The sequence below is a fragment of the Peromyscus maniculatus genome, chromosome 3 (genome assembly GCF_049852395.1).
Source record: "Peromyscus maniculatus bairdii isolate BWxNUB_F1_BW_parent chromosome 3, HU_Pman_BW_mat_3.1, whole genome shotgun sequence".
NCBI classification, from domain to species: domain Eukaryota; kingdom Metazoa; phylum Chordata; class Mammalia; order Rodentia; family Cricetidae; genus Peromyscus; species Peromyscus maniculatus.
In genome coordinates this window covers 155,335,905-155,359,508 of record NC_134854.1, presented here as the reverse complement: position 1 = coordinate 155,359,508, position 23,604 = coordinate 155,335,905, and the positions used below count along the sequence as shown (strand labels likewise).

The window sequence follows — 23,604 nt, the reverse complement described above, 5'->3', positions numbered from 1 at the left end:
TGACTCCTCACAAGTATGACCCTCTAATTTATTTGCCCCCCCCCCTTCCTTTGGATCATCTGACTCCTCTAACTTATCCTTCACTCAAATGCATCACAAGCAGCAATGAAACTCAAAGCTTGGAGCTGTCACTCCATTGGTAGAGTCCTAACCTAACGGGCACAAAGCCCTGGGTTTGATCTCCAGCATCACTACATGAACCAGGCAGACTCAGAGGTAGAGACAGGAGGATCAGGAGTTCAAGGCCACCCTCAGCTACATGAGCTGGAGGCCAGCCTGGGACATATAAGACCCTGGCTAAAAAGAAAAAGAACTTAGGCAATTAAGAGCAAACTAGAGCAAAGCCATGTGTTGTGTTTTAGTTTCCTACAAAGGCCTTAACCATAGGCACTGCTCCTAGGAACATCTGTGGTGTAAACGGACCCCGCAGAGCTAGGGGGAAAGCTGTTAGTGCAGAGCTTGCTCTGAAAACACAGGACCCTGAGTTCAACCCCACAAGTCATCAACAGCCAGGCACAGCACACACTTGTAATCCGAGTGCTGAGGAGATGGAAACAGGTGCACTGCTGGGGATCACTGGCTAAGCAGCCTAGCTCAATCAGTGTGCTCCAGGCCAACAAGACTGCCTCAAAGGGAGGTGGACGGTGTTCCTGAAGATGACCCTCAGGCCTGACCTACACACGAGCACATACGTGCATACCCTCACACACATACCAGTCACAAGGTTGGGATGGGGAGCTGTGGAGATGGCTCAGTGGGTAAGAGTGCTTGTTGTTCAGATCTCTAACAACCATGTAGGAAGCTGGGTGTGTGATCAGGTTCACCTAACCCCACAGCTGTGGGGTCAGAGACAAGAGGACTGCTGGGGCTTGCTGGCTGCCAGTCTAGCTGCAGCTTCAGAGAGAGACACTGTCCAGGGGAGTCAGGCAGAGGAATAAAGAACGGCACCCAGTGTTCTCTTCTGGCAGTGTGAGCACGTGTGCACACATGCACACACACACAGGCCCTATCCCCAATGCAATGAACAGTCTGAAGAGTCCACCCTGGACTACACTATAAGAAAATATCCTCCTTACACTTTTCTCTTTGAGAAAAATAATCTTTGGAACATGCACTTTTCTTAGTTGTACATGTCAAGTATCTCTTTTTCCAAGTTTCACCCTCAGTCTGTGTCCATCAGTGATTCTCTGACATCTCTACCCTGACATTCCACACACACTTTTAATAAAACCATGACAGTCAACAAAAACCATTGGGCACCTTCCATGTGTAAAAGCCCTCAGAATTCAAGACTATTCATGAACCAGCAGCTCAAAAAGGGGTTTCTGATGTCCAACAACCCACACTCTTGACCACACTTCCAGGGCAGGGGCTACTTCCTCCTCTGGAATGTCCCAGCTCCATATCTGAATTCACCCAACAGAAAGAAGACTAACATCATGTGCCAATAACAAGAAGATGAAATTAAGACTGTAGAATTACCTTCCTTTCTGATGCACTGATGCAATTCATCACCTGGGAACGGGGAATTATTCAAGAAACTAGTTTTCCTTGCCACTCAGTTAGCCCAAGAAAGCAGGAAAATGTATTCTGGGCTCTGAAGCCCTCTGCAGCTTCACCAATGCGAAGGCCATTGTCCTTCCTTTTAAGAGGACTTCCCTTTCAAAGCCATCCATCATCTTGCTCTCAATTTTTTTTTCCATCACAAAATGATGTTCACCTTAATTAAGGACAACCAATGAATCTGTCATGTAACCACACGGACAGGTCCCTCCCTGTCAGCAAGAGCTACAAAGCCCTTTAACAGAAAGGTTTCCAAAGAATTTGAATACTGCTCTTTTAGAGGACCTGACTTTGATTATTGGCATCCACAAAGGTGGCTCACCACCAGCTCCAGGGAGATCCGACTCCTCTGGACTCTGAGGGCACTAACACAAAAGTATGTGCATGCACACACACAGAGACAGACAGACAGACACACACACACAAATAATAAAAATACATCTTTAAAAATAATAATTATTGTTCCACATCAGGCTTAATGACAGCAAGATAGGTTTACACCCAGTCTGTAAAAGTTTTATAATTAACGTCAGATGATGCTCCTCCTCAGCCAGGCCCTTGACTTGCAGGTGGAAAAGGCAAAAGAGCACACAGCACTGTGTCACAGGCGAGGAATGCAAGCTGGAGAGCAGCCAGTCGGGGTCAACACTGTCAAAGGTGTCCCACTGCAATGACACTCCAACCCTCGGAGAGGAAACTGAGCTCCCAGCTGGCCCAGCGGCCTCTGGACAGGATCGGAGGGGAGGGGTCCCTGCTGCTGTCCATCTCTCTGCACAGCTGAGCACAAGTCCTATCTCTGAAGCCGTTAGCGGCCTTTCCGCTTCTTCATTTTCCCCCCAGCCACCTTGTTCCTCACACCGATAGCGCCCTCGGTGTCGTCATCCTCTCCTGCGTCCTCTCGCTTACGCTTCTTCTTTTCTCCATGCTCCCTTAACTCCTGCGGGACAGCACAAAGGGTGTGACTGGACATGAGTTAACAGCCTTCAGGTCAGAGGTTACCAAGAAAAGGAAAAGAATCAACCCCAAATCTTATACACAGTGACCAAAGCATGAAAATAAGAACGCACAAATTTAAGAGGATGGTGATCCTAGTACTGATGCCCCAGTCACATGACCTGCCACAGCTTTTCTAGGGGGCATCTGGCATTCTGTGGAAATTCAAACTTTGTATGTGTACTCCTTGGTCAGTTTCACTTCTAGAAGTTTAAGAAAACAAACAAAGGTACACATACTAGGATATTCCACACAGCCCTTGTTACAGTGGAAAAAAACCAAACATTCATCAATACAAATCACGTAACCTGAATGTGATGGAATTCTTTGTAGTCATTAAAGAATGATCCCATGTGCTGGTCATGGTGGTGCACAGCTATAATCCCAGCACTTAAAAGGCTGAGGCAAGAGGCTAGACATGAGTCTAAAGGCAGCCTGGGCTACACAGTAAGTACAAAGCTAGCCTGAGCTACAAAGCAAAAACCTTGCCTCAAAAATCCAAAAATAGCAAACAGATCACATGGCGGACAGGAGAGAAGAACCGACTAAAAAAAGATCACATGGATTTATACTTGGTGAAACGTACTTATTAATCAAATATAATTAGGTAAATTAAAATTAGCTCAATGCTATCAATGGTTCTCCCTGGTACCTGGTAACTTACCTTTTCAGTTATTACTTTAATGCTTTCTATATTTTCTGAAAATTTTTTCCTAGTACATATCCGGCCTGAAACTCTCAGTGACCCCCAACTCAGCTTCAAAAGTGCTGGGATTATAGGCATATGCCATTATACCTAACTACAGGAAGCACTTGTGTGTGTGTGTTTGGGGGGTAGGGGGAAGTGTCCATTTTTTTGTGTGTGCACATGCAGGCCAAGGGACAACCTGGGGTGCCGTGCACCGTTTTTACCCACCACAGACAGCAATTTTATAAACAAAACCACAGCAAGCCTGAAGGCAAAACTTCCAAGGGCTTCCTCTAGAATCTTCTCTCTGCTGCTACTGCCACTTCCCCTACTACAGCAGTTCCCACAGCTTGTCTGGTGCTCAGGATATACCGAAGGCTTCAAGGAAGGGGAGGAACTGGTTCTGAGAGGTGAGCAAAATGCCCACGCTTACTCCAGCCACAGCTAGCCTTCTGACCTTGAGATTGACCTTGGTTGGAGGGAGGACACAACACCGGAAGAGTGGAGAATGTGGTCACCCTGGTCAGACTACACCAACCCAGATTCAGTGGTGAATTTCCCATGAGCCCTCAACCTTTGTTTGCCCATCTCGAATCTGGAACAAAATGCAAGCATATATCATCAGAAGCTGATGAAAGCAGACAGTGCGTACCATTCGGGCAAATCTCTGGGCTTCACTCACACGTTCTGTGAGCATCATAACCTCCTCATCCTGCGTTGGAAAGACAGGCAGTTTCTTCCCAATTAAGTGCTCGATGCGCTGGAAGAGCTCCACATCGTACCTGAGGAAGGAAAATTGCCTGGCTCTGCTGGGCTGGCGAAGCCAGCATCTTCCGATGCCCAGTGCCGTCACGTATAGTAGAGTATGGGCCAGTTTAAACAATGCTGAATATAGGATTCCTTCTCAAATACAGGTAAAAATGCAACCTTTGTGCCTGGACAGTTGGGAACTGCCGACAGTGTTATTTAGTCACAGCACAGGTGTCCACGTGCACTCATGTGCAGCACCATAAGTGGATGTAGTGGGTTACACAGAAGAACAAGAGGACGTGAAGCGAAGAGGGGAGTGAGTGAGAGGGGACCTGGGGGAGGGTATGATCAAGATACACTGTATACGTGTGTGAAACTGACAAAGAATAAACTTGTAAAATGGGGTGGGAGAGGTGGTTTGCTGGTTAAGAACTCTGACTGCTCTTCCAGAGGACCAGGGTTCAATTCCCAGCACCCACATGATAGCTCATAATGGTGCTGGGAAAAAATTTTAAAAGTCATACATAGTTATTCTAGCCCATCAGAATTAAGAGAAAGGTCACTGCTCCCAGTTCTGACCCTGAAAGGAGTAGCAGGTGCCACCTGTGCTTCTGTACGACATGACATGACATCTTTCACAGTATTTCCTGGTTTTGTTTGTTTTTAACACAGATCCACCATGACCACCAAAACTTTATTAGGTGGGAGTGGTTCCCATTTCGAAACATGAAAACGGGGGTTGGGGGACTGCCTCAGTGGTCAAGTGCTTAAAGAGCCAGCATGAAGACCTGGGTTCAGGGTTTAATCCCCACATAAAAAACAAACTGGGCAGGTGGCGCACACAGGGGAGCAGAGACAGGCAGCCCGGAGTTCACCGGCCAGACAGCCTGGTGACTTGGCAAGCTCCAGGCCAAAGAGTGACCCTGCCTCAAAACAGGGAGGATGGCTCCTGAGAAAGGACACCCAAGGCTGACCTACGGTCTACACAGGTGCCTCACAGACTCTGTCTCTGCACTGCCCTGTCCCAGGACTGACTGACTTACTGTGTGACAAAAGTAATGGCCTTTCCAGAGCGCCCGGCTCTTGCAGTTCGCCCCACTCGATGGATATAATCCTGGAAGAGAAGAGGCAAATCAATTCAGACCAGGTAAGAAAGGATGTGTGCCAATGGAGCACTACTCAGCCGAGAAAAACAATGACAGCATGAAATTTGCAGGCAAATGGATGGGACTAGAAAATACCATCCTGAGTGAGGTAACCCAAACCCAGAAGGACAAACATGGTATGTACTCACTCATAAGTGAATTCTAGATATAAAGCAAAGAACAATCAGACTGCAACCCACAGAACCAGGGAGGCTATATAGCAGGGGGACCCTAGGATGACTGTGGCTTATAATAAGTTTTGGGTTTACTCAATTACTGGGCAAGCCTCAATGAAACATTTCATTATTAGGATAAGAATTTATACTGTATCAAGCTGATAATAGAAAAATAAATAAATAAATAAATAAATAAATAAATAAATAAATAAATAAATAAAAATGGGTAGGGGGAAGAAAGGACGTGTGCCATGTCCTGCTGCAAGCCTTCCAAAGAAAACACAGACCTCTGGAACATGGAGGACATGCCCTGGGAATCTGCTGAGCAATCTACTTTTTTTTTTTTTTTAACATTTTCGAGGCACAAAATTCATGCAATGCCTGTTTCTCTTACACCAAGACAAACCCACAGCACCTATCTCCATGGCTGTGGCAACACTGGATGAAGTAGAACACTGGATCTAGGGTCCTACACAATTATCTGCACATCTACTTCTGTGAACTTCAGTTCCTATTTATAGTACAGGGCTAGAAATGAATGCCCAAACTTAGAGTTGTTGTGAGAATCAAAGGAGACAGCAACTTATCTGTAGCAGCTCAACAAGGAGCCAAGAGAAACAAAGTTCCACCAGGGGTGATCCTGCCTCTCCCCGGGGACATTTTTGGCTGTCTCAACTGGAAGAGTGTGAGATAGTGTCCTCAAGTAGACTAGAGGAATGCTAAGCACACTGAACACAAACAACGACTCCCAAGACAAAGAATCCACCAGTCCAGATGCTATCAGTGCCAACACTGAGAAATGCTGAGACACTAAGCATCGGAAGCCACTGTCCGTAAAGAAGGGACCGAGTGGTCAGCATCCTGTATTTGCCCCTTGGACTGTGTCTAGTAACTCTGCCTGAGACCTTCACACTCACATCAGCAAAACTGCAAACACAGGCATGTGCAAATGGTGAGGATAAATCAGTCAAGAGCTTTCTCAGTTGGTGCTTTTTGAGACAGGGTCTCAGGCAGCCCAGGCTGGTCTTGAACTTCCTATGTCCTTGGGGATGACCTTGAAGTCCTGATCTTCCTGCTACCTCTAGCATGCTGAGATGACAGACCTGTGCTACCATGCCCAGTTTATTTGGGGCTAGAGCTCAAACCCAGAGTCGTATACATGCCAGGCAAGAGTTCTCCCAATGAGCTCTATCCCACCACTCTCTCAGGTTCTGATACTGAACTAATAGAGGACAGAAACACTACATATTAACTAAGGAAAAACAAACAACGACAAAAAAAAAAAAAACCAAGAAACCCATTATTTAATAAATAATTTTGGAACTAGAAAGTCCAGGCAGCAAGAGGACCTACCTTAGAATGAGTTGGAATGTCAAAATTGATCACTACATCCACATGGGGTATATCCAGACCTCTGCTGGCGACATCAGTTGCTAGAAGAATGGATCGAGCCTTGGCCTTAAATTTATTAAGGGATCCAAGGCGCTTGCTCTGAAATGAGGAAAAGAAATGAGAAACTTTTATTCCGAAAAATAAAAGAATCCTGGCATACTTGACACAGAATATAAACACAATAAAAAAATTAATGTTTTGGGCCAGGCAGTGGTGGCCCAGATCTCTGTGAGTTCAAGGATAGCCTGGGCTACAGAGTGAGTTCCAGGAAAGGCGCAAAGCTACACAGAGAAACCCTGTCTCAAAAAAAAAAAAAAAAAAAAAAAATTAATGTTTTTATATAGTTTTCCCTTTTAAGTCGAGGCCAGGGCTTCACAAGTCAAAACAAATATGGAAACAACAAAAAATACTTAAGACAGGCCACAAAAGGTAACACAAAACAGAGACTATTTTCAACATGTCAGAAAGATAATCAAAAAATATGTTATTAACAGTCTGAAGAGACCAGAGAATCATCACTGCTAATACATCGACTCAACAGCTTACAAACCAGACAACTGCCTATAAAATGTTCTTTTGTGTACATGTGTATTCACATGTATACAGAGATGCACATGAGTACACACACGAACTTGTATGGGGAGGCCAGAGGACACCCTTAGGTGTTGTGACAATCTCTTTTTGAGACACAATTTCTCACTGACTTGAAGCTCAGCAATTAGTCTAAGCTGGTTAACCAGTAAACTGAGCTCCAGGCAGCTGGGATTACAAGCACAGGCCACCACACAAAGCTCTGGGTGTTTCTGGGGCTCAAACTCAGGTTCCTCATGCGTGCATGGAAAGTACTTTACCAACAGAGCCATGGCATCTATGAACTATTCAGTATGAACAACCTGCTTCTGAAAAGGAAAGCAAGTTTACAAAGCAACATATCAAAGCCCATAGATTAGAAGGAGTGTGCAATGGGCACTGGTGCCCATAAAATCAGGAGTGTGAAATGGGCACGGGTACCCTCCGTCCTGATGCACTCACTAATCTACTGATGCAGGTCTGCAATCCTCATCCCAGCAGTTCCTGACAGAGGACTTTTACCTGACTCATCTGTCCGTGGAGGGGGATGGCAGTGAATCCGAGATTTCGGAGTAGCAAAGCCGTTCTCTGAGTATTGTTACAGGTGCTGCAGAATATCATGAAGGAGTTGCCAGCCAACTCATTGAGAATATAAACCAGATAGGTGTCCTAAATCACAAACCCAAAACAAGGTACATAACTGACCTGGAAGAAGGGTGGGAGACCTAGCAACATGGAGGAAAAGACCAAGCTTGTACGAGTGTCTCAGTTATCCAACCACCAGCTCTGAGCTTTACACTTCTTCCCTGCTACTCCCTAGGTTTTGGACAGGGTATCCGTGTGGAGCGGAGGAGTCCCTGAGAGAATGTGTAAGGAGCAGACTGAAGTCCTGTCCTGAGTTGTTGTTGATATGAAGAAAATGGCCATGAAGGCCCCCACGGCTCCAGACCCATGGAAACAGCAGGCCTTTCCTGGTCAGGCTCAGGGACCCACCAGTGTGCCAATGTTGACAGTGTGCAGAAAACTGTCAATCACAGCTTCCTCCTCCAGGATGTGTACAGCCTGAGACTGCTCCTCGACAGGCCCACTACAGAGAACAGCTGAACCTACTCATGTATATAATAAAATAAACACGCTGGCTTTTCCAGTTGCTGTTGATGTGACTCTGTCAGAGTGCACAGCCCACCCAACCCCAGTTAATCTGTGCCTGTAGTTTCTTAATTCCCAGTTTCCCTATCTAGATCAATCCCAATGCCCAGGTTGTAGCCGGTCTCACTATGTGGTCCAAACTGGCCTCAAAACTTACTTTGAGGCCCAGGCTGGCCCTGAACCTACGGTGATCCCCTTGCTTCAGATTCCAGCGGTGGGATTTCAGGTGTGCACTGCCACACCCAGCTAGCTATATGAGCTCTGTGAACCAAGCACCCCAACATCCTGAGGCCACACAGATCTGTACACAGCACCCAAGCAAGGTCTTTCTAAAGTAGCCATGAAAGAAGCAGACAACGTAAAACTGAGCACAAGGGTGGCCTGGGGGTGGGGGAAGGCGCTCTGCCGTTCCATCACAGCTTCTACTTTGGTTTAATGCTGTGAATTCTTGGCATGTTCACTTTATCTGTGATAAACACAAGCTGGACACGCAGCTCTCGGCTGGTCAAGAGTGACACATTCTCAGATGCTTTGGTGAGGCCAGGAATGGCTGCAATGACAAAGTCAACACTTCACCTTGAATTTGGAGGGAATAAAAAGGTAATACTGCTGCAGCTTCTCAACAGTCTGGTACTTAGAGGAAACGGCACATTTCACAGGGTTCTTGAGAGCTGCACGCTGAAGTTTTTGCACCTAAAGAAGAAAACAGAACAACACATCAATTCCTAAATGCTCGATGTTTTTATTGTTATGTGCTTTCACTATTGCTGTTATACACTGACTCCCCACCACCACCACCACCCGTGTGTGTGTGTTTGTGTGTGTGTGTGTGTACTGTGTGCTGTGTGCACCAGGCATTGAATCCAGAGCATCACCCATGTTAGCAACTGCTCTATTACCAGCTACATCTCCAGCCCTAGTCTGACATTCTACTTTGAGACAGGGTCTCACTAAGGTACCCAGACTGGCTTTGAACTTACTTTGTGGCCTACAAGGCCTTAAGCTTGTGATCCTCCTGCCTTGGCCTCCAAATAGCTGGTATGCACTACCACACCTGGCTTGTATATCAATTCCTTCTTTTTTTAATTAATAATTTTGGGTTTTATGTGGGTAGGGTCTCACCATACAGACCAGCCTGACCTGAACTCACCGAGGCCTACCTGCCTTTGTTCATGTATCAATTCTCAGGAGTCCAAGCAAACCTCACCTTCTTGGTCATGGTAGCAGAAAACAGAAATGTTTTCCGATCTCGGGGAATCACTTTGAGGATCTTGTCAACCTGAGGCACACAGGAAAGAAAGCCACTGATATTTAGACTAGATGCCTGTAGATTCTCTGCATTGGGATGGGGTGGAGGTGGGGAAATACACACAAGGATGGGACTGAGAGCCAAATCTCAGAAGGTTTAGGATTTAAAATACAATTTAAATTCAGCTAGAATTTACTAGACATTTGCACTCTTGCTACTAGACCAGATGTTTTATATTTTTTAAATGCCATTCAAAGAACAATTTAAAGCTAAGTTAAGAAAAAGGCCAAAAAATAAACATTACTCAACTAAATAAACAATGTCAAGTTGGTTATCAAAGACAGTGAAGACATTCCAAGGCATACCTAAGAGACTTAGGCCAAGTGAAGTCCCACCTCTGCAGTCAGGCCCGACTGTATTCTAAGAGGCACCAAGAATGCAGAAGACCCACGGACATGCTGCTGAGGCTGACAAGGTGCTCTATACTACAGATGCACAAGGAACCAAAAGCAGCCTGAACGAGGACCAGAGAAGCTCTAGGGAGGACCAATGTTAAAACTCACCTCTGTCTCAAAATCCATGTTCAGTATCCGGTCTGCCTCATCCATGACCAAGTACTTAAGAGCTCTTAAGTTGAAGCCTTTGGTATTTTCCAAGTGGTCAATCAGTCGGCCAGGAGTGGCTACCAAGAAAGGTTGAGGAGAAAGGACCCAAGGATGAGAAAGTAATCTACTCCCATAAAACAAGACACCTGAGACTTACACAAGGTCTCAGGGTCCACTCCCCAGGTGCCACCCAACATGGTAGATTTCCTCCAACCCCTCAGCCATGGTGGCCTTTCCCTTTGTCAGTGACTCACCGATTACTATATGTGGCTTTTTGGCCAAGGCTAGTGACTGGGACATTGAATCAATTCCACCAACAATCACAGCTGCAGAAACAAAGCAAACACACAACGGTGATTCTCAGTCTTCTCACTGAGCATCCGCAAAGCCAATGCTATATCTCTACTTACATCTGTCCAGCCGCCCAAGCTCGACCACAGCACCAACTCCTCAGACCACAGCACGCTACCAGCGCTCTCCTCCCTCTCTTCCCACTCTTCCCACTTGTGATGACACCCGGGGCGCTTGCTGCTCCTTAGACACTCACCACACTGCACTCCGATGGAGGACCCCAGGGCCTCGAACTGCTCAGAAATCTGAAAGGCCAGCTCTCGAGTAGGCGTGAGGACCAAGGCAAACAAGCGCTGGGGAGTCTCCAGCAGTGCATTCAGAATGGGCAAAGCAAAGGCACCTGTTTTCCCAGATCCGGTTTCCGCCAACCCAATGATATCACGGCCTGAAGGAGAAACCGCAACAAAACCCTAATACAAAGAAATGCCCCTTGGGCTCCGTCCAAGTTGTCTATAGTGACACAGTGCTGGGCATTAGAGACTGAATAAATGAAACCTAGATAAACTAAAATCCAATGACAGGACAAATACAAAAATATATTTAATTTGAAGCTAGTTTTTTTGAGACAGGTTTTCTTTGTGGAGACTTGGATGTCCTAGAACTCACTCTGTAGACCAGGCTAGCCTCAAACTCACAGAGATCTGCCAGCCTCTGCCTCCCGAGTGCTGGGATTAAAGGCATGCACCACCACACCTGCCTTAATTTGAAGCTAATTTAAAAAAAAAAAAAAAACAAAAAAAACAACTTATCGTATTTGTGTGTTCTCTCTCTCTGTATATTCATGTATATTTCATGGTGTAGCTATGGTAGTCAGAGAACAACTTGTAGGAGTCAGTTCTCTCCTTCCACCATGTGGGTTCCAGAAATCAAACTCTGGTCATGAGTTTTAATAGCAGGCACCTTTAACCACTGAACAACACAAATGTTTAATCTGACAGACCCTAGAAAATATAATGAGACCATAAAGGCAAATGCCAGGCTAACAGAGATCTCCAAGTTCTCTCTGGAAGTAAGCAGAGAAGGGAAGGACAGCTATCCCTGCATGCGGAAAGGGGTCGGGGCTTTAAGAGACAGCACACAAAGGGAGAGTGAGAAGCCACACCTGGACTGAATACAAAGGCATTATATGGGAAAGGAGTGAGACCAGAAAGGAACTCATAAATCCCCAATAAGTTTTGATAAACAGGGAATTTCACAACTGATGCTATTCTTCAGCAAGATAAACCTGGATGAGGCAAGGAGCTGAACAGTGCATCCGATGAAACACACCTTAGGCCCAGCTACACGGGAGGCTTGGAGAGAGGAGCATGTGGGCCCAGGAGTTTGAAGCCAGCCTGGACAACACAGCAAGGACCCACCTCAAACACAGAAACCAACAAACACTGGGTAAAAGGAAATGTGATGGGTGACCAACCTAGTAATGGGAAACTCAAAAGCCAAAAACAGAGGTAGGAACTACAGAACAATTATTCTAGGAGGAAGATAACAATTCTGGATACAGAGAAGGTTCAGAGAGTCAGCCACAAGCCAACTGGACATACTGATGCCAGCAGTCCTTGAGCTCACCTTCCCGAAGAACAGATCATGAAATGTCCCTGACTTCCATAACTAACTGACCCAGGAGCATCTTCACAGCCTCATTCTTTCCCTTTCCCTAGAAGGCCTGTGTTCAGCCGCCCCGTGCTCTCCCTCCTCTGCATGCTCCACCTCATTCCCAGTGCAGAGACGCATGCATGCATGCATGTATACATACATATACTCATGCTAGCAATGCAGACATGGGAGCCGTGGCTCTCTCCTGGTTACTGCTTCCCGAGGGACAGACACATCAGAGTTACAACCTATGAGGGATGTATGCCTATCTCCATCCACGTCCCATGTGTGAAAACTCTTTCTTCTTTGCGTTTGTTTGTTTTTTTGTTTGTTTGCTTTGTCGTTGTTTTGAGACAGGGTTTCTCTGTGTAGTTTTGGTGACTGTCCTGGATCTCACGCTGTAGAACAGGCTGGCCTTGAACTCAGGGACCCGCCTGGCTCTGCCTCCCCTAGTGCCAGGATTAAAGGCGTGTACCACCATCACCCAGCTTCACATCTGAAAATTCTAATTCAATGGGTCCAAACTGTTTAGGCGTGAGGAAAAGAGGGTGATGACAGAGTCACTGTTACAAAGCTAAGGGGAGGAAACGGAGCAGCTAGAGAGGCAGGAGATAAAATACTGTTCTGAAATTCAGGATGGCAACAACCTCAAAGAGGAAGTGGCATGTGCCCTTAATCCCAGCACTCGGGAGGCAGAGCCAGGCAGATCTCTGTAAGTTTGAGGCCAGCCTGGGCTACAGAGTGAGTTCCAGGACAGGCTCCAAAGCTACACAGAGAAACCCTGTCTCTTGTAGCTTTGGCTTGTTTGTTTGTCTGTCTAAGGCAAGGTCTTACTATGTAGCCCTAGCTGAGCTGGAACTCATCATGTAGATCAAACTAATATCTCTCTCTCTCTCTCTCTCTCTCTCTCTCTCTCTCTCTCTCTCTCTCTCTCTCTCTCTCTTCTCGTTTTTCTGAGACAGGGTTTCTCTGTGTAGCTTTGCACCTTTCCTGGAACTCACTTGGTAGTCCAGGCTGGCCTCGAACTCAGAGTTCCGCCTGGGTCTGCCTCCCAAGGGCTGGGATTGGGCCACCACCTCCCGGCAGATCAAGCTAATCTGAAACTTTCAGCTATCCTCCTGCCTCTGCCTCTTCGGTTCAGAAAAGTAGTCCTGTCATACCCGGGTAGACAGTCCATCTTTATTTCACTTGAAATGTGCCAGCACCGGATCTTGAAAGTGTAACATTTAACTGAGCATAACTTCACACTGAATCTGTACCGACATGCCCCCAGAATTCCAACCTACCTTGCAAGGCCAGAGGAATGGCTTCCACCTGGATCTTGGTGGGCTTTGCCCATCCCAACTGGTCGCAAGCTTCGCACAATACATCTGTGACACCCTTTGAATTCAGAAAACGGCACTTGAGCAGAGAATACACCCTCACGTCCCTCCATTTGAAATGCCTTTCTCTGTCGGGGCCCCCCTGCCGGGGATGTGGAGCCCCTTACACTTGACATCGTTGTGCATCTCAGCACCTACGTTATGTGAACCCACGAGACAGTCACCAGGGGCGGTGCAGACACTGCTCTACGTGGAGTGTCTCATTTACCCGCCAAACCAGTTCTGACCAGCAGCTGGCTGCCGCTGTACCCAATTCACACGCGTGTAAAGTGAGGCAAGGAGCCGTAAGGGCTGGATTGCCTTTCGTGACCGGGTCAGAAGACCCAACCGCGCGTGAGTGACCCTGGCTAACAAACGGCTCGACACCACTACCGTGGAAAGGCAAATGGGGGCTCCCGGACTCAGCGGCATCCTACAGGGCAAATGCACCCGGGGGAGTGGCGAGCGCCGGAGTTTCTAAGTCTGGAGAAAGCCTAAGCCAGGCCCCAAAGTGCGTTTATACGCTACAGGCCTGGCTATAAAGTACCCAAACCCTGGGGGAGCCTCGGGCCTGCATCGCAAAATAAACGGCAGCATCACCCAGTCTCACCAGGTCCTTAAATGTTTTAGCTTCCTCCTCTTCCGCAGCTGGCTGAAGCGCTTCTGTAGCGGAATCGTGTTCCTCGGACGCCGCCATCTTGCCTGTGCCTTCCGGAAGTGGAACGGCGGCGCACGCGGTGCTGGGAAATGTAGTTTCTCTCTCTCCTCGCTTGCACGTTCTGCGCGCCCCCTGCTGGCTGCTCTGGGTTTGCAGCGCCTCACATCGGTGGGGCTTTGGAGAGCTGTAATGGTGAGAAGTCTGTGCGCTTCTGCAACTAAGCCTAGAAAAGTGACTAATGACACGCCATCCCTTTCTGCTGCCATTCAAGTCTCTGCCCCTCCCTTTTTTTGGTTTCTTGAGGCAGGATCTCATTCTGTAGCTCAGGCTTTCAGAGCCTTCTCTCTCTTCCCATTGTTACCACTTTTTCTAACTGTAGAGATGTAAACACATGCAATATTTATTCATTACTTCATATATTCAACAACTGAAAACCGAATATATATATACTTGGATTGTGTTAGGTGTCTAGTGACAGGACAGGACAGCATCAACTGCCCTAGGAGAGAAGGCAGAAAATGAATATGCAATAACCGGTCACTTTAAATTGTGAAAAGTGCTATGATGTAATAAGCCTACATAAAGATAAGGCAACAGCCTTTGGAGATAGAGTTGTCAGAATTACTTCAAAACTGGGGAGGTGTCTCTGAGGCAGTGATATTTGAGTTGGGACCTCACTCATAGCAGTTCAGGGGATAACTATTCAAGACTAATGGATCTGTACATAAAAAATTCCTGAGGCCAGTGGGATTTCTAAACACAGCCACCACTCAGGCTAGTGAGTTTCAATGTATGATGCATGCCCTGTACGTACAAGTGCACCCATATGGAGAGGCACAGGAGTTCTCAAGGTGTGGGGTTTTCAAAGCAGCACTCCTTCTGAAATTGAGGCATCAGAGACAATCTGATGTCATTTTCTCTGGCAAAGAGTGTTGATAAAATGTGCGCAGGGTATATCACCCATACCTTTGACAGCAGTTAGGGCTCCACGTCCTGATGCTTCATGGAACAGCCAAGATTAGCTTACGTGTATTTAAAATACAAGACTAAGACCAGGCAGTGGTGATGCTCGCCTTTAATCTTATCACTTGGGAGACAGAGGCAGGAGGATCACTGTGAGGCCAAAGCTAGCATTGTCTACAGAGTGAGTTCCAGAACAACCAGGGGTACACAGATATGTGTGTGTGTGTGTGTGTGTGTGTGTGTGTGTGTGTATGTATGTGTATATGTATACACATATATGTGTGTGTACATATATAATATATGTATATGTACATATGTGTGTGTGTCTGTATGTAGCAACATTCTGCCAAAACACAACGAAGCAGAAACTGCACTTGAAGCGTTCGTGATGGCTGCCTGTGGAGGGAGAGGAATCGAGAGGAAATTCAGAAGTTGGGATTTCAAAACAGAAGAACAGGAGGTGAAAGAAGAAATAGAAAAGGCAAAGGAAGGGAACTGAGAGGAGCTCAAGCCAACTGCCTGCACCCCTCACACGCCAGTGCCTCAGAAGACCTCGATTTCGGAGCCCAGAGGGTGTCTGTAACAACAAAGAAGTGTGAGATTTGGGAAGGGAGATTCAGGCCAGGTCCTTCGGGGCTTGTGACAAAAAGTATGGGCTTTGGAGAGGTGTCCTCAACAGAAAAACTAGGGCAGGAAACTGATATGATCCATGTAATCAAAACGCTGCTCTTAGCTGGGTGTGGTGGCGCATGCCCTGAATCACAGAGCCTAGGAGGTAGAGGCAGGTAGATCTCTGAAGCCAAGGCTACCCTGGTCTACAGAGTGAGTTCCATGACAGCCAGGGATACACAGCGAAACCCGGTCTTGAAAAACAAAACAAACAAACAAAACAAAAACATCGCTCTTACCCACCATTATGCTGGTCTAGAGAAAGGAAACTGGGAAAGGAGCCCAACTCAGAGACAAGAGATGCTCTTTGCTTCCCAGGTTCTAGAGACAAAATGGATGCTAAGCACATGCTATTTGGGTAAAGTATTGGGAGAGGGCACCATGGCAGACCAGAGGGATTATTCATTTGTTTGTTTGTTTGTTTTGGTTTTTTGAAACAGGGTTTCTCTGTGTAGCTTTGGAGTCTATCCTGGAACTCACCCGGAACCCCAGACTGGCCTCGAACTCACAGAGATCTGCCTCGCCTCCCGAGTGCTGGAATTAAAGGCGTTTGCCACTCAGCTGTTTCTTCATCAGTGGTTCTGAACCTTCCTAATGCTGCAGCCCTTTAGCACCATTCCTCACATTGTGGTGACTAACAAGTTTTCTGTCCCCCAATAACAGGTTTCTCCACCAATGCAGTAAGTCAGATCAAGCTGAATTTAAAAGTACAGCAACAGGTTTATCTGAGCAAAGCAGCTCCTGGGTGGATTCTCCAGTCCCAGAGATGGAGGCCGGAGAAGCTGCACCCACAAGCGAAAGCAGGGAGACTTTATAGGTTGTAGGTGTGGGTTGATGATGCGTCTGCCACAAGCTGGGTTTGTGTCCAAGTACTTGGGCGGTTGTCATCTTCAGGGGAGGAAGCTGCAGTAGCCTCCAAGAATGTGGGCCTGGGCTTTTAGTGCCTTTCCTTTGGGAGACTCTGAGTGGGTGGGGTTTGGAAAGAGAGACAGGAATGGGCCTTCTGAATCACGCAGAGGTTCCAACCAGTGACCCCCCTTCCTCGCCCAACCATAAAATTATTTTTGTTGCTACTTCATAGCTATAATTTCGCTACCCTTATGAAGTGTAATGTAAATCTCTGTGTTTTTCTGATGGTCTTAGGTGACCCCTGGGAAAGGGGTCATGACCCACAGGTTGAGAACTGCTGCTTTAGAGTGTGGGATATTCCCCCCATCCCCCATATCTTCACGCAAAATAGGCTGTGTCCTTTAGCTGAGTTTGGTTTTCTTATTTTTCACTCCTAGTTAAAGGAAAGGAGGAAACTCGCTCCTGTATAAAACAAGACGCCGGCCCAACATAGGTTGTACCAGGTAGTCACAGCACATGCTTGGCAACACAGCACCAAAGTCACGCTTCCCATGACTATCCTCTGAAGTTGGTTGTTGTTTTTTTATACTCTTTGAGGGCCTCCCAGCTCCCAAATAAATACACAGAGACTTATTCTTAATTATGAATACCCGGCCTTAGCTTGACTTGTTTCTAGCCAACTTTTCTAATTTTTTTTTTTCTGGTTTTTTGAGACAGGGTTTCTCTGTGCAGCTTTGGTGCCTTTCCTAGAACTCACTCTGTAGCCCAGGCTGGCCTTGAACTCACAGAGATCCGCCTGCCTCTGCCTCCCGAGTGCTGGGATTAAAGGAGTGCGCTGCTACCGCCCAGCAACTTTTCTAATTTAAATTAACCCATTTCTCTCCTTCTATGTTTTGCCTCTGGGCTTTTTACATTTCTTAATTCTATGTGTCTTTCTTCCCTTCTTACTTGTGGCTGGCCGTGTGGCTGGGTGGCTGGCCCCTGAAGTCCTCCTCTCCTTCTCCTCTCCTTACTCCTAGCTCTTCTTTTTGAGCCTAGATTTCTTCTCCTATTTAAGCATTCAGGAAGGTGGAACCTAGCAGGGAATTAGCATAGGGAAGATATCAAGGTCAAGGTCAGCAAGCAAGGCAACAGTTACCTAAAACGGGGGCCAGGGCCCTACAGGTTCCCCCTTTTACTAAAAAATGAGCTTCTGACTTAGGTTGCGTGGGACGTCAGCAGGTCACCTTACCTGTCATGGAGACGCCTGCCCAGGCCACACAGGCGCTCTGTCTTAGGTTGGTGAGCAACCCCCAGGAATTACCTGTCTCTGAATACTCATTATCATACAGGCTCAATTGTATGTGAGCTGCAGAGTTAACTGCTGCCAAAGATCTCAAAGCGGTGCTGGGCTTGCAATCTGAAAAGACCAACAGAAGTCCTAATCCACCCATAGTCAGTAGGCTAAAGGCAACTGAGCCACTCCCTTCCTTAACAAGCCTTACTGCAAATTGGAGTCCTTGGAAGATGGTATCTCAAAAGCAAATGGTACTTGAGTTTATAAATTTATAACTTTCAAAGCCAATCGAAATAAATATAACTATTTAATTAAATTTATCATGCCCAATATAATGAAAGATTAACTAACTGTGGCAGCTACTTTTGCTGCCAGGGTCTCTATTGTGCTAGCTGTAGTAACCAATTATGAAATGGTAATCCCAGAATCATGTGACTTTGTTTTTTCTTTTATTCTCTCTCTCTCTCTCCCTCTCTCTCTGACAGGGTCTCACTAGGTAGCCCTAACCAGCCTGGAACTCACTCTATAGACCCTAACTGACCTGGAACTCCCAGAAACCTACCTGCCTCCAGTACTGGGATTAAAGATCACCACAGTCAACACCAGTAATTTTCCTGAAGGTCTCTGTATGTTGTCAAGACCAGCTTCCCTCTGCACAGCTGTGCTCTGAATTCTCAGCAAACTCTTCTCCACTAACCAAGAGGGGAGCCCCTGCAGCAGCTCTGTTTCCCCTGGATGGACTTGGATTTCCCTCAAGAGAGCAGGACAGGGAAATTAGAGCAGAGGGAAGTTGAGGGGCTGCAGAGACCAGAAGCCCAGGTAGAAACAAGGGGAAGGGTGGTGGACGTAGATGCCACATCTAAAGGAACCCAAATTCCGATGTCACAGAAAAGAAAAACAACACACGTAGGATGTCTAGGAATTGACTGTGCCCCTTTTTTATTAACACCTGTGAGTAGTATGAGATGATAGGTGTGGTGATATATTTGTAATTTAAGAAATAAAACTTGCCTGAAGATCAGAGGACAGAGTCAGCCACAGAGGTTAGGCAGTGGAGGCACACACCTTTAATCCTAGCACCCGGGAGGTAGAGGCAGAGATATCGGAGACTAGGGGAGTCCAGCCCCTCAATAGTCCCCTCCCAGGGTCCAGGAAGAATCTACAACCAGCTGATAATTTAATCTTTAATGATAAGAAATGAATCTACGTACACAAAAGTCTTTAGTCCATACACTTTATTCTTCTGAGTCTGTTTTTTCTTTACACAGCTTCAATTCTGCTCCTTTCTTGCCTGACTCCTCTCTACATTTATCTGCTGTCCCTTCTAAGTTCTATCTTAATTCTCTCATCTCAGTTCTGCCCCATCTAGGTTCTCATCCATCTAGTTCTTTCCCATCTTAGCTCCTTTGTCATCTTCTTCTTCCCCATCTGGCTCTTCCTCACCTTCCATCTCGTTCCTCTAGTTCTCTCTTCTAGCCCTTCAATCTAGTTCTTCCCCATCTAGTTCCTCCATTCTCTTTTCTCTTCTCCATCTCGTCCTTCTCTGAAAGTAAAACTGCCTTTTTATCCCTTTGACCCTTATCTTTCCAAGCTATCTCTGTTCCTTCTGGCTAGTGTGCTCGGTCACTAGGCAACTTCCATCACAGCTAGATGTACCTGTAAGTTGGAACCTTTTAGTTCTGAGTTAATTGTTAAGGGTGGATCTGAAACCAGAGATAATCGTTTCTCAAACAGATAGTCTGGATAGTCTGTTCTTAGAGAGTAGAGAGGTATCTCTGATAAGATACTTTTGTCCCTCTGGGGATGGTCCTGGCCAGATGCTGCTAATGACAATAATTACAGAAAGGCCTGGAATTAGAGATCCTGGCTGTGTTACTGCTCAGAAGGGTATCTAAATATTCCTTAGTAGAGGGGAAATTGTATCCAAAGAATGTTGGAAAAGCTACAATAGCACACAAGAAACTAGACATCAAAATACTGAACAATCCAATTTAAAAATGGACTAAAGAGCTAAACAAAGAATTCTCAAAAGAAGAATCACAAATGGCTGAAAGACATTTAAAGAAATGCTCAACATCCTTAATCATCAGAGAAATGCAAATCAAAACAACTCTGAGATACCATTTTACACCTGTCAGAATGGCTATGATCAAAAATACTAATAGCAGTCAATGTTGGAGAGGATGTGGAGCAAAGGGAACACTCCTTCACTGTTGGTGGGAATGTAAACTTGTACAACCACTGTGGAAATCAGTATGGTGGTTTCTCAGAAAACTGGCAATCAATCTACCTCAAGACCCAGCCATACCACTCTTGGGCATATACCCAAGGAATGCTCAATCATACCACAAAGATACATGCTCAACTATGTTCATAGCAGCACTATTTGTAATAGCCAGAACCTGGAAACAACCTAGATGCCCATAAATGGAGGAATGGATGAAAAAAATGTGGTACATATACACAATGGAGTACTACTCAGCAGAGAAAAAACAATGACAGCATGAAATTTGCAGGCAAATGGATGGGACTAGAAAAAATCATCCTGAGTGAGGTAACCCAAACCCAGAAGGACAAACATGGTATGTACTCACTCATAAGTGGATTCTAGATATAAAGCCAAGAACAATCAGACTGCAACCCCCAGAACCAGGGAGGCTATATAGCAGGGTGGACCCTAGGATGACTATGGCTTATAATAAGTTTTGGTTTTACTCAATTACTGGGCAAGCCTCAATGAAACATTTCACAATTAGGATAAGAATTTATACTGTATCAAGATGATAATAGAAAAATAAATTTTAAAAAGTGAAAAAAAATTTTAAAAAGAGAGAAATTCATAGCAGGAAATGGCTAATAATCAAAAGCCAATATCACCAAGACTCCTTGAGCCTCAGCTTGGCCTTTGGAAGGCCCTTGGCTTCTTCCATGTATTAGCTTGTCATAATCAGCTGAAATCCTACTTCATATATTTTTGTGGCTTGCAGCACAGAGATACATCTGGATCTCTGTGAGTTCAAGGCCATGATGGGCTACACAAGATTAATCCAGTCTAAAAGAGAAACAGACCCAGGCAGTGGTGGCACACACCTTTAATTCCAGCACTTGGGAGCATACACTTTTAATCCCAGCACTAGGAAGATTGAGACAGGAAGTGATATGGCTGGTCAGAGAAAAGAATACAAGGCGGGAAGAGAGAGGAACTGACTTTTCAGGCTGAGGAGTTTTTGATGTAAGAGGTGGTGGCTGTGGCTTGCTCTGCTTCTCTGATCTTTCAGCTTTCACCTGGATATCTGGCTCTGGGTTTTTATTATATTTAGGATTCGTGCAACAGGTAGGTTTGTGGCATTGCACATGTGTACAACATGCTTTTGTATCCTCACCCATTGCCCTCCTTACCCTCCCCTCACCTGGCCCCTGACCCCTCTCTAGCACTGACTGCTGCTTTAAGGGAATTGGTTTACACCATTCCCTTGTTTTTATAAAACTCCAAGCCAGGATAAAAGTGCATGCCTGTATTCCCAGCACTTGAGAGGCAGAGGCAGAAAGATCTGAGTTCAAGGCCAGCCTACGTAGAGGAACTATCTCAAAAAATAAATAAATAAATAAACTGTGCTTGGTGGCACCTGCCTTTAATATCAGGTGGATCTCTGAGTTCAAGGCCAGCCTTGACTACAGATCAAGTTTCAGGACAGCTGGGGCTACATAGGGTAATCCTGCCTTGCAATGGGGGGCACCTCTCCATTTTAGTCAAACAAGGATCCTTGTTGTCTATTTTTGGATAATTCGGACACCAGCTATTTTTAAGACTTCCTCTGATGCCAGCATCCTCAAGGCATCCAGAGCCATGGGATATAGAGTGACGACAGCATCTGCGTGGCTCTATTCCTGGTCTATGACCTGCAGGCAGGCTTTACGCCTCCAGCAACCCTGGGACAGCATTCATGTCCAACTGCTGGGGTGACCACGGGTATGTTCTAAGGAACAAACCATGTCACCTAAGAATATTGACTGTTTTGAGCATCCCCATAGGCCTGGAGCAGCTTGGATATTTATATTCTGGTCCCGGAAACAACAAGGACCCATTCTAGTAACTGAGCCCTGTCATATCCTGTATTTTCAGAACAATAAGGAAGGTAAGAAAGGAACTCTAAATAAATCCCAAAACTGATATAGGGCAAAAGTAAGCCTGAAACAAGACACTGGATACAAAGGAGTCTGAGTGACTGATTGTTATCATATTTTGAAAAGTTTTCATGGTTCTAGACACTCGTATGTTCATGTGCTCTCTCTGTCACATATATATAATATAAAATATATAATATAATATAATAATATAATATAATATAATATAATATAATATAATATAATATAATATAATATAATATATAATGATTTCTCATCTGGGTATGGTAACATATGCCTGTAATCTCAGCACTCAGGAGGCTGAGACAGAAGAAATGCCATGAGTTCAAGCCAACCATGGCTATATAGTGAGACCTTGACTTCCTGACTTGAAGAGCCAAAATACACCAAAATTCTTGAAAATAAAATTTGTTTTTACAGTTGCATTAGCATAAAGTCGAGCATAGCATTCTATATTACAGTGCTTTCTTTGACTAGTCTAAAGGAGCATTTTCTTGTTGCTTCTAAAAGACATTTAAGGCTTTTTTAGTAGGTCTGGAAAGTAGCCCCCCACCCTATCCTTACAGGGTATGTTCCAAGACCCCCCAGTGGATGCTGGAAACCATGGGTGGTACCAACCCTTAGAGATGCTCTTTTTTTCCTCCTTAAAGTTTAATTTACAAACCAGGCCTAGGCTGGGCGGTGGTGGCACACACCTTTAATTCCAGCACTCAGGAGGCAGAAGCAGGCAGGTCTCTGTGAGTTTGAGGCCAGCCTGGTCTACAGAGCAAGTTCCAGGACAGCCAGGGATACATGGAGAAACCCTGTCTCAAAATCAAACAAACAAACAAAAAATAATTTGGCCTAGTAAGATATAGGCAATACCTAATAATACAAGACAACAATTATAACAATAATTGTTAGGAACAATATTATAATTGTTATAACAATATAACAATAGCTGTAATAAAAGTTAGATAGGCCAGGCAGTGGTAGTGCACACATAATCCCAGTGCTTGGGATGCAGAGGCAGGTAGATCTCTGTGAGTTCAAGGCCAGCCTGGTCTACAGAGCAAGTTCTAGGACGGCCAGGGCTGTGCAGAAAAACCCTATCTCAAAAAAACTAAAATTGAAAAAAAAAATTTTTTAATTAAAATTGGGTGACTATATTGTGCTCTCTTTTTTCTCTCCGATTGTATCCTGTGATGATGTGAGGTGACAGTTAAAGGGAAGACATCGTGGCTTTTTCTTAGACATTGCTGGATCGGCTACTCTCGCACTTCAGAGACCACCATGACTTTGTTCTGATAACCAACACTAGCTACAAGTGACACCTGCCACATACAGTGTGGAACACCAGAAAACCAGGACAATTCAGGTCTCAAGCAGCAATCCTGGGCAAGGCGGTGTGGGTTTCATCATGCCGGTCACAGAGGCACATCTGCTGCAGGTTGCTTTCTTCTGGAATGCTCTGTCTAA

The 23,604-nt window shown here is 45.6% G+C and overlaps 1 protein-coding gene across 1 annotated transcript; it reads right to left on the bottom strand.

The window, feature by feature from the left end:
* Positions 1-2,005: 2,005 nt before the first annotated feature.
* On the bottom strand, positions 2,006-14,321 carry Ddx47 (DEAD-box helicase 47). The gene is made up of 12 exons (XM_006976531.4): positions 14,196-14,321; positions 13,511-13,604; positions 10,828-11,016; positions 10,535-10,606; positions 10,239-10,357; positions 9,634-9,705; positions 9,003-9,119; positions 7,800-7,946; positions 6,669-6,806; positions 5,038-5,108; positions 3,897-4,026; positions 2,006-2,500 (listed from the first exon to the last, which is right to left on the bottom strand). The coding sequence occupies exons 1-12, from the start codon at positions 14,280-14,282 to the stop codon at positions 2,369-2,371; spliced, it is 1,368 nt and encodes a 455-aa protein (XP_006976593.1). The 5' UTR covers positions 14,283-14,321; the 3' UTR covers positions 2,006-2,368.
* Between the last annotated feature and the right edge of the window lie 9,283 nt (positions 14,322-23,604).

Excerpts from the sequence above, each read along its gene's own strand:
- Ddx47 (XM_006976531.4), bottom strand. The coding sequence starts at position 14,282 with ATGGCGGCGTCCGAGGAACACGATTCCGCTACAGAAGCGCTTCAGCCA. Across the intron at positions 10,358-10,534 it reads AAAGCCACATATAGTAATCG|CCACTCCTGGCCGACTGATT; the intron begins GTGAGTCACTGA and ends CTTTCTTGGTAG. Across the intron at positions 7,947-9,002 it reads TTATTCCCTCCAAATTCAAG|GACACCTATCTGGTTTATAT; the intron begins GTGAAGTGTTGA and ends TTTGTGATTTAG.